Source organism: Aquila chrysaetos, chromosome 6 (genome assembly GCF_900496995.4).
Source record: "Aquila chrysaetos chrysaetos chromosome 6, bAquChr1.4, whole genome shotgun sequence".
Lineage (NCBI taxonomy): Eukaryota > Metazoa > Chordata > Aves > Accipitriformes > Accipitridae > Aquila > Aquila chrysaetos.
The window spans coordinates 48,159,300-48,175,110 of record NC_044009.1 but is presented as its reverse complement, the minus strand read 5'-3'; the positions used below and the strand labels follow the sequence as shown (position 1 = coordinate 48,175,110).

At 36.2% G+C, this 15,811-nt stretch overlaps 1 protein-coding gene across 8 annotated transcripts in view; it reads left to right on the top strand.

Moving 5' to 3' along the window:
- LRP1B (LDL receptor related protein 1B) overlaps positions 1-15,811 on the top strand; it is a 759,343-nt gene that overhangs the window by 516,592 nt on the left and 226,940 nt on the right. For all 8 annotated transcript variants that reach the window (XM_030018329.2, XM_030018325.2, XM_030018333.2 and 5 more), the window contains 4 exons: positions 460-664; positions 4,290-4,454; positions 5,345-5,589; positions 15,163-15,294. In XM_030018329.2, coding sequence (XP_029874189.1) covers positions 460-664; positions 4,290-4,454; positions 5,345-5,589; positions 15,163-15,294 — 747 coding nt within the window. The remainder of the gene's footprint in view (positions 1-459; positions 665-4,289; positions 4,455-5,344; positions 5,590-15,162; positions 15,295-15,811) is intronic.

Here is a 15,811-nt window from a genome sequence, read left to right as displayed (position 1 = left end):
TTTTTCTGATTGAGAAAGAACTGAAATAGAGCTGCATGAATTTTGTCTAATGTCTAGTCAGTGGGAGGTGAAGCATGAGCATGTCCTTCACAGATGCTGCAAAAGAGGTCGCTGGTAATAGGGCACGTGTATGTCTCCTGTGTTACTCTGTATGTGATCTCTGACCTTTATTGAAGGTTTCAGAGCTTTACTTACTAAAGCATCAGAGAACTAAAAATTTCTATTACTGTGGAATTAAGTTTATTTGTATACCGCCAGAAGTGTACTTATTTACAGCAGTCTGTCACATTTGTAAAGAAAAAATGTCACGTGGAACAGCATTATCATCCATCAGATTAATCAAGAATTCACTCCAAGAGCATATGATAGACCTGTATGTCCATGTTCACTATATCAGACTCTATATTAGTTCTTTAAGACTCTGTCTTTTATTCCTCCCTCCCTTCTTTTTTTTTTAAGGTGTTAGTGCCATTGAGGTGGTAGTACAACATGGCCTGGCCACACCTGAAGGTCTTACTGTAGATTGGATTGCAGGAAACATATACTGGATAGACAGCAATTTGGACCAAATCGAAGTAGCAAAACTAGATGGCACTTTGAGAACAACATTAATAGCAGGAGCTATGGAACATCCAAGGGCTATTGCTTTGGATCCCAGATATGGGTAATTATAAAAAGATTAATTTTTCTTGTTGCAAAGATAGATGTTTAAATGTAAGATTGTTTGATTTCCTTTTTTTGCTGTGAGTTCCTAACTTACCTTTAATAGTTTTTGAAAGTATGTTTTGCATGAAATACAATCCCTTATTAGTGTGTTTTGCCCCAATGAAAAGGGTTAAGAAAAGGTACGTCGCAAGATACAGGTGTCTATTTGTTGGCAAATTACTTCCCTTGCTATGTGATTGTTTCATTTACTTTTTTAATGTGAATGATAGTAACTGGCGCCTTTGGTCTAACCTTCCTGTGTGGTTAATGGACACATTTAGGTATTGCCAAGGTGATTCATCTCACTTAGAGACTGATTTTTTTGGTGGGGCTATAAAGGTGTAGCTTAGATGTTACTGGAAGACTAAAAGTTGAGTGAGGTAAATCCCACCTTTTGTGTTTAGTTCTCCATCTTTAAAGTGGAGATAATGCTTGCTGACTTCTGCCAGTATTTTTTGTACCTGTTCATAAGGGATATTTTATAAACTGGAATATTATTAAACATGAGCAACTGAGTGTAGTACATTCAGCCTATTACTGTAAACATGTATTTTATCTAATGCCTGTCATAACTAAATGTTCTAATAAACATCAGAATGTTTCCATAATATCAAACAAAATATTAATTAAAACAGGCCAAAATTTGATTTTTAAAAAAAGTATGTTTAAATTAAAATGCTGCCTAATTTTGGTAATATGCTAACACAATAAAAACTTTTAGCAATCATCAAACATAAATATATTTCACAATTCCATTTTAAAATCTTCACAGTAAAAAAACCCACCAACATTAAAACTTTTCTTAGGATATTTTTGTTTCCTTTTAAAATTAGCCTCTCATTTTTTGGCAGAGCAAAAATGATGCATACATGCCACTTAAATTAAAATTTAAGTCAATAGACTTAAGTAGTAGAAGGGAAGTAAAACTGTTTATGGAACCCTTAACTCCCTGTTGAGCCAGGTGTCAGTTCTGATTCTGTGTTGAAATTCAGTCTACTACTACAAAAAAATCTTATGATTCTTGGAGTTAGAGCAGTGTTTTGAGGCTATATGAAATTGCAAACTCATTACAGAAACCTCATTACCTGATATTATGTGTAGCTGGATCCTCTCAGAGAGGCCAAAAGGTAGTGGTCAATAGCTACATCCTCTTCTCATAATTATTGTTCTTTAAGAGAGAAATAAAAAACACAAATTAAATGGGGACAAAAATAATATAAATTACAATGAGTTTGCAGAGTCATTTGTTTAGGAACTTGCTATGGTCTGTTGTGTCTTCACTGAATGTTTATTTCAGAAACACAGCTGTGGACATAAAAATAAAAATAAAGTTCCCAGATTCTGGGACCTGAGGTCGCTCTGGGACCTAAATTCTGAATTGGGAAGTACATGCTTTAATGAGTAAGGATGCTGCCCTCTCAATTCAGATGCTAGAAAGCTTATTTACAGAGTGCATTGCTTATCTATAGAGATCTTTAAAGAGGCATCCTGTTGGCAGAAGAATTGGCAGATAAGTTGTTCAAATTAAATGGTTGGGAGGAAAAAAAAATCAAATCACCACTCTTCCTGAAACTGAAGGCTTAATCTGCCTTTTGAAAAGCTAGAAGCGATTGTATGCTACATTTTGTTAGAAGTGAGGAAAGAATAAAATCTTTGAACACAGATGAGAACAGCTCCTCAATCTTTTCACAAATAAATATGAATAAACAAACACTGATGATTCAAAGTAGATGGTTGTGTTAGGATTGCACAAATCCTGTATCCTAATGGAGGCATGGCTGCCATAGCTCCATTCCAACCTGCAGTGAGGCTGAGCGTGTATCCTCAGTCCACACACACAGATGCACGTATAAATAAACTTATATACCTAAACACGTGTGTGGCTACGTAGGTCTACGGGCAGAAACTCTCAGTGCTGAGGCAAACAAGCAGCACCAATGCTCTCATCCCCTTAAGGATCCTGGCTGTTAAGGATGAAGGTCTTTTAGCAAGAAACATATATGTATGTATAATGTGGATTCCTCCAGTAGCTGGGTTTAGACAGTCAGTGTACCCAGTGGCTGGCCCTGGGATCACTGGGCTGCCGAGCTGCTGGCTCCAGGACGCGTGAGCCCCCAAGGCTGCAGCCCCACACCAGCTGCTGGTGAGGATCCCGTCAACACGCACTGCTGTAGCTGCGCCTAGGCACCCAGTCCCACCCAGTCTATCCAGTAGCTAGCCCTGGATCCCCGCTGTCCCCAGCTGCCTCTCACAAAGAGGTGCACACAACAGACACACGTACAAATGGGTGTCTGAGGCCCCAGACCTCACAGTCTCTCTGCCAGTTGGCCTGGGCCCCTGGTCCCTCTGGTAGCCAACTCCCCCAGGTGCCTTGCTCCCAGAGACGCACGCGCACATCTGGCTGCCAAGCCACATAACGTACTCACAACTCAGTCTGGCTTCACCTTTGCCAGCGGTCACACACTGACATGCACACCTTGGCTCGCTCCAGTTGCCGGCACCCTGGACGTACAGGCCCTGTGGCCTGTTTTCTGGCTCCAGCTGCTGGCACACAGCTGTCTATACACACAGCGCACGCACGGAGAAGAGACCCTTACCCAGAGAGAGAGAAACGGAATTTGGTAGAAAGACAGGCCTTTTTATACCCTTATCCCTTATTATTTAAATATAGTGTGCACTACTGTTCACAGGCACTAAATGGAGAGACCTTATTAGGATATGTGTTCAGGACTGAAGCTGTCTGAGGTTACTTGTCAAAAGTTTTGCTACAGTCTGACTCTCTGCAATTAGCTCTTTACAACTAATAAAAGTTTTCATATTGAAGGTGTTCCTTTCTTTTAACAAACAAAAAAAAAGTTTGCGTGTGGTTGAAAACTTAATAGGGTAAGAACAGCTAGAGTGTATTTTTGGCCTTTTGGTGACACTGCTTCTGTTACTTAACAAGAAACTTCTTTGGTTATACAGGTGAAAGCTCTCCTTCCTGGAAAAAAATTGGAGATAGTACAGAATTGAGAGAGCCTACCATACAACACATCTTTTCAATTTTCTTACCAAGACTAATCTGTATAAAAATCGTTAGTGACATACCAAAATCTAGGGGTCTTCATTGGAACACTCTTAATAATGAATGGAAATCTTTAGTTTAGCCTGTTCCTTAATCCCTGCTACCTCAAATCACCTTTCTTCCCTTTCTCCCCTCCCCATCTTCCTCATCTGTGGATTGCTTTCAAAGGCTCTCATTATAATTTTTTTTTTTAATGAGCTGGGTTTCTAATTATAGAAGGAAGACAAGACGAGCTGTTACTTGTATTAATGGACATGAAAAAAGGAACGCTGTTAAACTTTTAGTTTTTAAAAAACTTTTTGAGTTTCATGATTGCTCTCACACTAAGAATTAAATATTGCCTCCATGTTACCAGGAATTTATATAGTTACCTAAATTAATCTATTTTTACTCCTTTTATTTAAAACATATGAATTTTTGACCTTTTTTTCTAACTATTGTCTTATTGAACCATTTCAGTTTATTTTTTGTGCTTTAATATTTTCTTATATCTCTTTTCTTTTTCTTTTCCTCTCACCAGAATTCTGTTTTGGACAGACTGGGATGCAAATTTTCCTCGCATTGAATCTGCTTCCATGAGCGGTGCGGAAAGAAAGATCATATATAAAGATATGGATACTGGAGCCTGGCCTAATGGCCTTACTGTAGATCACTTTGAAAAAAGAATAGTATGGACAGATGCCAGGTAAAGTCATAACAGTATTCGTATCAGTTCATAAATCTTTATTCTTACATACAGAAATGTGAACTACATTGTAAGCGGAATGTAGCTATGTACATTATGTGCATAAAGTCTTGTGTGCAAATGTATGTACATTTCTTTAATTGCATTATTATTATACATAATGTCTTCATGGTCTGTACCAGCAGACCTCAATGGCCCTGAGCAGGCTTCTCGGGCACCTTCCCCCACACACCCTGCCCGTAGTCCCAGGAGCCCATTTCAGCTCAGCCCTGGAGCTCGACCACTGGAGCACCAGTCTCCAGCCCAGCCGCAGCGCTGCCTGGCAATGGGCCCATTGGTCCAGACCCCAACCCACAGGGTGGCTTCCTGGCCTGACCCTGTCTTGTCACCACAAACTTTTCTGGCAATTTGGACTCTTGGTTGAACCTGGCTGCCACCCCCTGGGCCCTGCTCTGCTCGCCTGGCTTGGGGACAGTGGGATGTGGCCCTGGACAGTGAAGCCTCTGCCTTGCCAGCTCTGGTATCATCTGTGGCTCCTGGCTCCCTGTGCCTTAGAGAGCAGTTGCCCATTTGTCCCTCTCTGACAAAGCTGTTTCACTTTTTTTTCCGTAATTTCGTCTGATGGAAACTGATTTACCTGCTGTGTTTTCACAGCATGGAGGTAAATTTGAATTTAAAAACAGTATACAAGCAAACCAGTATTTCATATCCCTAACTAAATTAATAATGTGAGCTAAACCATCTCTGATGTTAATGATTGCACTGTAAACATTCTTCGGTCTTAACCGGTATGTAAGAGTAAGGCTTTATACATTTTGAACCGATGTCAAAATGGTTGTATGATTTTTATTTTATTTTTATGTAATCTTAAATTTGGGGTTATCTTGTAGATCGGATGCCATTTATTCTGCATTATATGATGGAACCAGCATGATAGAGATTATACGGGGTCATGAATATCTTTCTCACCCTTTTGCTGTTTCTTTGTATGGGAGTGAAGTATATTGGACAGATTGGCGGACCAATACACTTGCAAAAGCCAATAAATGGACTGGCCAAAATGTCAGTGTAATACAAAAAACAAGTGCTCAGCCATTTGATCTTCAGATATATCATCCAAGTCGTCAACCACAAGGTGACTATTTATAAAATAATTAATTATTATTCCTATGAGGGGGGAAAAAAGTATTCTTTTTATATACAAATATCTGTATATGAATTTGCCTTGAACTGACAATTCTTAATTAAATGTCATGTTCAGCACTAGTGTTCCTTGGGTGCTAATAGAGTCTTTATTCAAACCAGAAGCTACATGGGATCAGTGTCTGTGAATATTACCCATCTGGACTCTTGTTCTTGATCTGTTACAAATATAGTGCAGAACCATATTTATTTAAAGGGCTTCCAACTTATTTTTTTAACTGGAGTAACTGGTCTGACACAAGTAAACATAATAGCACTATCTGTCTTTCTCTTGCTTCTCTCCAGAGGAAGGTGAACTTTTCTGTGAAATGAATGGTGTATACAATTGTTAGTTTTAAATATTCACTTTGTGCTATAATTCACCTTAATTTACTCATTCACTTGTCAGTGTCTATTTGCTTCTCAGTCTTCTTGTTCACTCTTAGGACTGCATAACTTAAGATTCCACAATTGCAGACTGCTACTTTTCTACCGAAACAGCCCCAATTGGGTGTTGTCCATAAACTGACACTTTTCCAAAGCATAGCCTATTCACTTAACAGCTTTTACCTTAAAATAACATTTACAATTTTCAATTTCAAATTAACACTGTATGTCTTTCATGGGCGAATGAACTCAGTCTGCTGGAGGCATGAGTCTGGAGTTTAAAACTTCAAGAAGCAGCAAAACTTATTTTTGGTGTGGATGACAATCAAAACTGAAAGGAAGTTCACAGTATATGCATTAAATAATAGGAAATTCTTTAATTATTTCTTGATACGTTATTTTGTAACTTCCCATTTTCATCTGTATAAAGCTTACCTCTTCATGTGTGTCTATTTCCACTTCAATTTTTTACTAGCTTTTATAGTATAATATCTATTTATAGCAGAGCAATGCTGTTCAATTATGGTAAGTGCATAGGCTTTGTCATAAGGTAGATAGTCCAACAGTAGTTGTGTATTTAGTAATCTTCAGCTACTATAGCTTAAGATAAAACTGTATTAATCTTGAAAGTAAAAACTGACCAGATTTTATCTATCTGGTTTAATGAAATATTCTATTTAATTCCTAATGAAAAATGCAGGAACCCGCTAAAGAACTTAGCTCCTTGAGACAGATTTACAATGTCTGTCACACAGGTAAAAAGACAAATCATTTTCCTATCATTTCAGCTGAAGCTTCAAATGATTTTATCGCTGAATAGTGAATCTCTCATTCAGATGGTGAATACTTAGTCAAGTAATTCAAGTTACTGATCTCAGTGGTCATACGCATGAAGGTTCATAAGGACCAAGAAAGAAATCACAGAGAAGCCCATTAGTTGCACATCTAGTATTTTTCTAGAGTATAACTGTATTTATTACTTCTTTGAGGATTATGAGGATTACAAATACAGAGATTTTATTTAACTGGTGTAAAATTATTTTCCACTCTAAATTTTCTGGCTTCAGTTATGGCAATATATAGACTGTACCTAAGTATGTTGCTAATAACATAAGCAATAATTAAATCCAGATTAATTATAAAGGGACTTGGCACATTTTGCTGTGATTTCATCCTGATACCTACCTAATGTACCTTGCTAGCACTATCTGCTACTGGTCCAAACACGTTTTCCTGCCTTCCCTCATACTTCCTTTTTTCCCCAACTGCTGTTCAGTTGAGGATAGGTGATTCCAAGATACTTAGTACAGTGCTGACAACTGGCATTATTCTTCTTCTTCCTAACGGTTATCTCCACTTCTACCATCATAAAAAAAGAGAATTTTAATTGGGCTTTATAGTTCCTCCTTCTCTGACTTTTCAAGCATTTTGCCCTTCAAAGTCCCTGTATCCCTGGCTTGGGAATCATAAATGTTAAGGGAAGTAGTTGGAAAGTGTTGTTACGTAGTCATTTACTAGGAGTCCTTGGACTTCTGAATCAGATGCTTGACTTCATTCAATGTGAAATAGTGAGGATGAGGTGGTTAGCTGAAGTAGTAATGAAAGGATACGATAGCGTGCTGAGCAGAAGAAAATGGTCCTGATTAAACTTCTTCAGTTATTTTGTTGGAAGGATACTTGGAGATCAGTTCTCTCAGTGGATCCCCATGTAAAATGAAGAATTAAATAAAGTGACATTTTTTGATATGACTATAGCTACGTTGATGTTTAAAATAAATTTAAAGTTAGAAAACGAAATATAGGACAGGAAGACATTATTATGACATTGCTGACAATTTCAAAACCCATTGAATATGTGTTTTTATTGTGAGCTATAACAAAAGACAGTGACTTAATTGGTATGTAAATACAGGAAGGTAAAAAATACCACTGGAGGATGACCACCAATTAGTTATAGAGTGTTCTGTGATCTCTGGGTAAATTTCAACTCTTCTGCCAAAAAGTTGATGTTAATAGAAACTACTTTAAAATTCATATCACATATAGTTGGGTTTTTTTTAATATTGAGAAATGATATTTTGTTCTCACCTAGGGTTTGTAGTGCTCAGTAAACTATTCAGACTTTTATGTTAGTAGGTTCTAAGCAATCTTTATTTGAAAATGTTAAATCCTGACAATTTTGTACTGCTTTGTAGATGTCATAGAACCCAGTTCTGCATTAGTTATACATAGAAGACTATGGATATATCTCTAAAGTAAATGAGTACTGGCAAGTAAATTTCTCCCTGCACACTAGTAGTCAAAAGATTGGAAGAATGCTCTCTAAAAGCATGCATTGAAAAAAGGAGAGCAATGAATATAACTCACTGTTAGTTTGTGAGTGAATCTAGGCATGATGACAACTGTGATAAGGACTCACAGTGAACAACTCCTAATCTACTTTGCGATATGTGACATATGCTGTCAGGATACATTTTTCTGATGGTTTTATTTTAAAATAATAATGAACTTACATTAAAGAAGAATGTTACTGTTTTTCAGTGGATGTCAGGTTGCTTTATTACTTTTTGAAATAAGCCTCTTGCAAGAATTTACTTTTTAGGCCAGGGTACTGTTCTAAGAAAGCTGTCTGACTTCTGGAAAAAAGAATATGTGTGCCCAGGATCTTAAAATAGGGTGGGGTAAATATGCATCTCTGTACTCCCCTTTCAAGTAATGGGTTTTGCTATTTTTTATAATGAGTCACTTCCTGAACTTAGGGATTTGAGGAACTGTGTTCTATATTTGTTTTTTTCACAGTAGCATTAGAGTTCCCATTAGCCATTTCATGCTGTCAGAAAAAACCCAACTATCTTCTGTTTGGACTGGGGCCAGGCAACGTCTTTAGAGAGAGACTATAGCCTGGGGAGACATCAGTCAGTATTCCATAGTCACAGATACCTTGGCCTAAAGGCAAAGTATAAGCTGTAGAAGAGTTTTCAGCTGTTATTTGCCAGAATCAAGAAGTGCAAATATCAAGTTGTGTAATTGCAGCTTTTATTTTATGATGTAGAAAACACCAGATTCCATTTTATGATTGGCCTTCTGGGTTTGCTCTAAATTATTCACTTTCAGTGGAAGCAATTTTTTTCTACAAATCTTTAGTACCTAGCTTTATTGGAGCTAGAGAAAAATGGTGATACTATCCAATTACTTCTTAATTTTCTTTTGAATTTGTAGCAATTTTGCAATAAATGAAACAAGATACCATGCAGTTTAGAATACCAAAATAAAATTAACAGTAGATTTACATTGCAAAATGTGACTATAAATATAGCACTGAAGGACAAACATTTTGTAGTCTCAGCTCCATAGGTATACATCTGCATCACCTATGTAAGTTAAAAGTTACTGTTTTTTAAAATGTATCATGCAGCTTATTTTGATTGAAATAAAGTAGAGCACAGCTAAATAAATTCCTGTAGACTAAAGCAGCATTATTTCAGTTAATCTAGGACAGATGCTAATGTAAGGTAGTGAGTTATAGTGCAATATTTGTATGGATGATACAGGTTCATCTGTCAGTAACCACAGGGGATTGTGGAAGACTTCATGACCAAATGCAGAATGATGTCACATCTCAGGAATGTGAGTTTGAGACCTGCTCATCTTCACAGAATCAAAGCTGTGTGTCAGGAATGCTATTAACATAGCAAACACAGGTTTTCTAGGAAGAATAATTTCTCGACTACCATTATATTTTAAAAATCCACTTGCTGCTAAGAACAAGGTCTTCTATTTTAGGCACAAGAATTTGTACTTGCACCATGAGGTGTACTACTGAGGATAGTGATGAAAGGAGTAAATATAGTGCATTGGAAGGATTGCAACTTGAAAACAGTTAGAAAGCTGTGAATTCCTCACACATTCCCCAGTTTTTTGCATTTCTCAAGGGTATTACTTTGAATTGAAAAACAAACAAACAAACAAACAAACAAAAAAACCCAAATAAACCAGGGTCATGGCATTATTTTTCTTTCTTCAGGTTGAATTTTACAGACTAAAAATCAGGACAAGCAGTGTAACTGCTGAATATAAAGTATATTGGTACCACTGGGCTCTTTTGTAATTAAAACATGAAAAACATTTAACTTCATAGCACTGTTTTGTTACAATATTCTGTTGAGGCCTGGATTGCCAGCTGTTTAAAATAACTTTTTACAGAAATGTAGCTTAAGATACACATGAGCAAAGTTTTGGCTATTTTATTTGGGGGAGATTTTAAAAATGTTATTAGTTTGAAATTTTATCACAGCCTTCTTGTGTACATTCTTTTTACTTCAAAATTAGCAGCAAGATTGTTATATGTATTATAAATCATGCGAAATATATACAGTCTTTCTGAACTTTAAATTTAATTCCTTTGTGCCTTGTGAAAGTTCCTTTTTTTGTTTTAGGAATTATAAAAGCAGTCTTTCCTACCTTTGTCTTAACTCAGCATCCTGTCTTTGACAATGGCTCATTAGTGCCTACAGGAAAGTTTGGACCTGGGGGAAGACAACAGCCATGCTCCTCGCGTATAGCCTGTCAGCTTCCACTAACCTATAACTCAGTGATTTTTGAATGGTATCTTTGTGCTTCAAAGGCTTTTAAAGCCTTTGACTGATTCTTCTTGCATGAACTTTTCTAGCTGACTTTTGAGCTTACACAAACTCTTGGTGTCTATAACTTTTTGGGCAGATGGCTCTGGTGCGTAACTATGCACTGTGTGAGAGAGGACCTAGTCTTGCTTGTTTTAACCCTAATAACTGATAATTCTGTTTGGTGTGTACTAGCTGTTGTAATAAGAGGGGTATTGGACAGCCATTTCATAAGTATAAATATAATCTGTTGCTTCAGAAAATGATCTTGGAGGTATGGATGCTATTTCAGTGGTCATCATCATGTATGTAACTTGAGATTGTTTTTTCCTTGTATATTACTACATGTATTGAATTTTATAAGACGTTTTATTTCTCAGTCACTCTGTCATGTAACTGTTGTGTAGCTTTTCACACTTGGATTTAGTTTAATCCTTTGTCACTGCTTTTTTGTTACTTACTTTAACAGTAAATTTCTGATTTCTTGAACGTTGTCTATAAAGCATAGCACCTGCTCCTAAAGGTTTAGGAGCCTTTGGCCTTTGGCCCTTCCACATGGTAATACCCTAGTGTTATAGCATTTGTTATTCTTTTCCATCTGTGTTTCTTATCTGTCTAGTAAGTCAGTATGCTTTTTTAAGGTCAGTCATTCCAGGCAGTCCCTTCTTAGTTTTGGACTTATATCATTAATTACATTTTTCTCTGTTTTTTGCAGTACCCTTTCATCTCAAACTGTACACTGGGGGGAGTGGGAAAGAGAGAGATTCATTAACAAGAGCTTCAGATTTACCATAAAGATATTGTATTGTATACAATAGAGTATCATGAAGAATTGTTCTAACTTGGTGCTAAAAATATTCTTGTTTGTTTTGTTTCATGGTTAATATGTACATTTTTGTTAGATGGTATACTGACTAATTCTTCAAGTGAATGATTAAAAACTGAAGTAGAAATAGTGAATATAGGAAATACATATTTATTTTAGAACTAACGCATTCTCTGATCAGTCTTAACTTACAAATTCCAAAGATTAACGCTAAAATAATCGGATATAATCTGGTAGTATAAAGATTTTAACTTGACTGAGTACAGCAGGATGTTTGACCCTATGAAAAGCAATACTACCAAAAGTATTGACAGTGAGCAGAGGATTAGATCTATAACTGGTTTTAAATATGAGCGGGAATAGATTGTCAGCAATTTAAAAGTATCCTTTTGATGTAGTTGTAGTGCATATATTTGAAGGTGTAGGCAGAATTTAATCAGGTCGCGCACCATTAAAGTATAAGATTAAAATTTTGCCTAGCTAAAATCTGATGCCAAGAAGGGACAGGTTCAATATGAAGTTAATACGGAGGATAAGTTGGTCCATGGTGAATACATATTCAGAGGTTGGCAGAGTAACTGTTCATTTTTCAGCTGGTGATAGAATGTCAGGGGGTTTTTTAAGGGTTACTGGTCAAGAAAAAGAAACATTTTGTTTAAATAATGTTTCAGAGAGCAGTCAAGAAGAAATATGATGACAGAGTGACATGTATATCTGTGCACAGTACTGTAAGAGAAATAGATTGACAAGGAATCAGCAGTGGAAATCAATTAAATAATGCAAAAGGCTGGCCAGTTGGCGAAAATGCCAGTTCTGTGTGTTGCCATGATCAAAAGGAAAATAAATTGGTGGAAATGATTAGGAAAGGAATGAAGAACTGTAGACAGTGAACTGTGATGCTGTACAAATCCATATCACTCCCGTATCTTGAGTACTGTATACAGATCATATAAAAGATACCAAGAAGCTTGACAGGCTGATCAAGAGTATGGGAAAGTTTTTGTATGAGGACAGGTAAGCTGATGCTTCTTGAAATACAGCTTATAGATAAGCTTCTGTATGATGGCAGTCTGTGAAATCATAAATGGCATGGAGAAGGTGAATAAGGAGTGGTTATGTGGTTGGTTATTCACAACAGAAATAGCAGGAAGTGTTAGAACTAGCACAAGGAAATAAGAGAGCCAAATTTCTGAGAGTCAAAGCAATAGTATACCTATTTGTCTTCAAGAGAATTAGTTTTTATTAGAAAGTAAAGGATGGGCTTAGCTGTTATTCAGTGAAAGCGGTATGAATGTGAAAGGAATAAATACATATGTGCTGGGATAAGTAATTATTTTATTATGGTAGTTTACTCCTCCAATTGTGTACACATGTGGAAACAAATACGTCTGCTTTGTAACAACTCTTTTTCCACCGGTTTTGTATTCCATGATATATGAAGGGGATTGTGACGTGGACAGATAGTACAGAAATTGTAGTCTCCTCTTTGTTGGTGCTTGTAGCACACTGTAACCACAACTCTTTCTTTAACATGATCATTAACCAGCATGCCTTTTATTTTTTTTTCTGTATGTTCTTATATTTTAATTCCATACTCAGATAGCAACTTTGGTAGAGAAGAACATAATGCAGTACTTGCACAGAAAGACAAGATGGGGATTATTATTCTCTAGGCCCTAAGTAGATCCTTGCCATAGACGGTTGTACGCATATAAAGAGGTTGAGGTTCCGCTGAAATTACTGCTTTGTATTGGCAAATGAACTAAAGGAAATGCTGTTTTACAGAACGTATGACTAAACTTTAAATCTCGCAGCAGCGATGTTAAGAATGCCAAAAAATGCAGGAGGTTGAATCACTAGATGATCTCCTGAGATCCCTTACAACCTAAATGATTCTATGATCTCCTTCACAATATTGTCAATACCCTAAATCATGTTTCATTTTTGATGTGTTCATAGGAATAGATGACTTAAATTTACTAATATTAATAGTCCATTAATAATTGATTCTTATCCTGAAGGGCTCCTGGAACCTTCTTAACTTCAGTCTCTTTTCCTCACCTTCACATTTTTTGTTTTCTACACAATGTTGTGAACTTATTAAAAGAGATCACCCCAGATTTTTTTACATTGTTACTACAGATGCAAGAAAAGTGACGACATTAAATAAACATTTCTCTATAGTAATTTTTGGGAAAGGTGGAATCAAATATAGTCATCACATAAGGATAATAAGGTATTTACAGTCCATTAGTAGTCAAAGAATAGATTAATTTATTAACCAAGAATACATATTTTTAAGCTTATTGGTGCTGCTGACTTCTTGTCAGAGGTTTAGAAGAGCTGACAGAGAGGATATGGGATGCTTCTTTTTAATAAACCTTGGAATAGCAGGAGAAACTGCAAAGGCTGGGAGAGTGCTGAGTGGCATCCAGTGATGCCAGTGTTTGAAAGGGGCAAATGGGATGACTTTACAGAACACTGTAAAAGCCTACGATTTCTTGATAGAATGGTGGAAGATGCTGGATAGAATTTCATTAACCTCTTTATCCAAGGTTTTGAAAGTTTCATTCTTCCTGTAGTACTGGTCAGACAAGTAAGTAGTTAAAGTCAGGAGTTGGTGGATAAATTTACAGGAATCATGCATTGATGAAAAAGAAATGGTTCAATTAAGCAAACCTTGAGTTTGTCTTCAAATTTTAATGCTTGAGTTTGAGCTAAGTTTATTTTGCAAAGAAATTCATATATCGGATTTCTCTAGTTATCTAATTACTTATATTGCAGGCTAGCACAGCGTTGGAGGAGTATATTCTAAACTAATTGATTTTGATAATTATAAGTTTGTCTTTATGAGTCAGTCATTCCCACTTCCCTTTTCATCGCTGTTAATTTTCTGTGTTTTTTTTAGTAAAGGGAAAAAGTCAACATTACTTTCTGTTATGCTTGGAATGTCTCTTCAGGAGTGCTCTGGAACTGTGTGTGTATAATAATGAATAAAGATAATCAGAATAGTTTCTAGGTTTTGTAGGACTAAGAAGTCTTCTCCAGTCAGCTTGCTTCCTGCTTTTTAAAGCAATTCTAGCACATCTTGTTCAATCAGTGAACTATAAGAAGCTACTTGAAAAAAGCTACACATAGGAGAGGTTTTTCTTTGAGAAAAGTAGAAATACTTTGGCATCTTTTTTCAAATTATCTTTGCATGTTAGATTTCCAACTAGTATTCTAATTTTTTATTGAGAGGGAACATTGAATTTGCCAAAATTTCCAATCCCGAGTCTAAGCTTTGACTCTTCACAAAACGAAATTTGTTGTTCAGGTCCTCATCATACTAACATTTCTTTATCCCATGTGTCCGGGTTAGGAGTGTACAATTCTTTACATTTGAATGTTATAAATAGACTGCAGAATTAATATCTCACTGGGAAAATTGTATCCAGTGGCTTCATGAATTTACAGTGATAAATTTTGTGGCTATACTAACAAAAAAAAACCTATAAAAATTTATGCTTGCACGAGAGTTTAATACTAGCCTAGAAAAAGTGATCAGAGCACAAGCTCAGTTAATCAATAAGGCTGGGTTTATCTTCAGACAGAATTTTCACCACGTTTTTACCAGTGTAGCTTTTGCTGGTTTGACAAGCCTTAGTTCCAAATGGTGTTTTTATATTTTGTGTATTTCATTACTCGATTTTAGCTTCCAATCCGTGTGCTGCTAATGAGGGCAGAGGTCCATGTTCTCACATGTGTCTGATCAATCACAACAGAAGTGCTGCGTGTGCCTGTCCGCATCTGATGAAACTGTCTTTAGACAAGAAAACGTGTTATGGTAAGTTTTCCTCCCAAAGCCTGACAATTGTATTGATTTTAGAATTTTGAACTGGACAAATTAAAATACAATTAAAATCTTAAAAACAATCTCTACAGTACATTTTAATGATGTATTTTAAAGGGACATGTGCTTTTCGAGAATTGGTAACTTACTCTATTATGCGAGGTGTGTGACGCTTTGATATTTATTACCACAGCCATTTTTTCTGTTGCTTGTGTGTATGATATGTTAGTAAAACTTATCTCTGCAAAACAGAAAGGTTTATACTGCAAAGTGCGTCATCAGAAAATGATGAGTCAGGTAAGCTGAATAACAAAAAGATACTAATAGCTTAAATCTCTACCTGTTCTTCTAAAGTTGTCTTGGTTTTACTTTTAAGGATTAAGAAAATGAAATTAAGAGTAAATATTAGACATGCAGCCTTGCAGGGAAGTGTTATAAAAAATTACAGTAAACACTTTTAAGCTATAAAAGCCCTCAAAATGTCAAATAATTGTGTCTATAATCTGTAAAA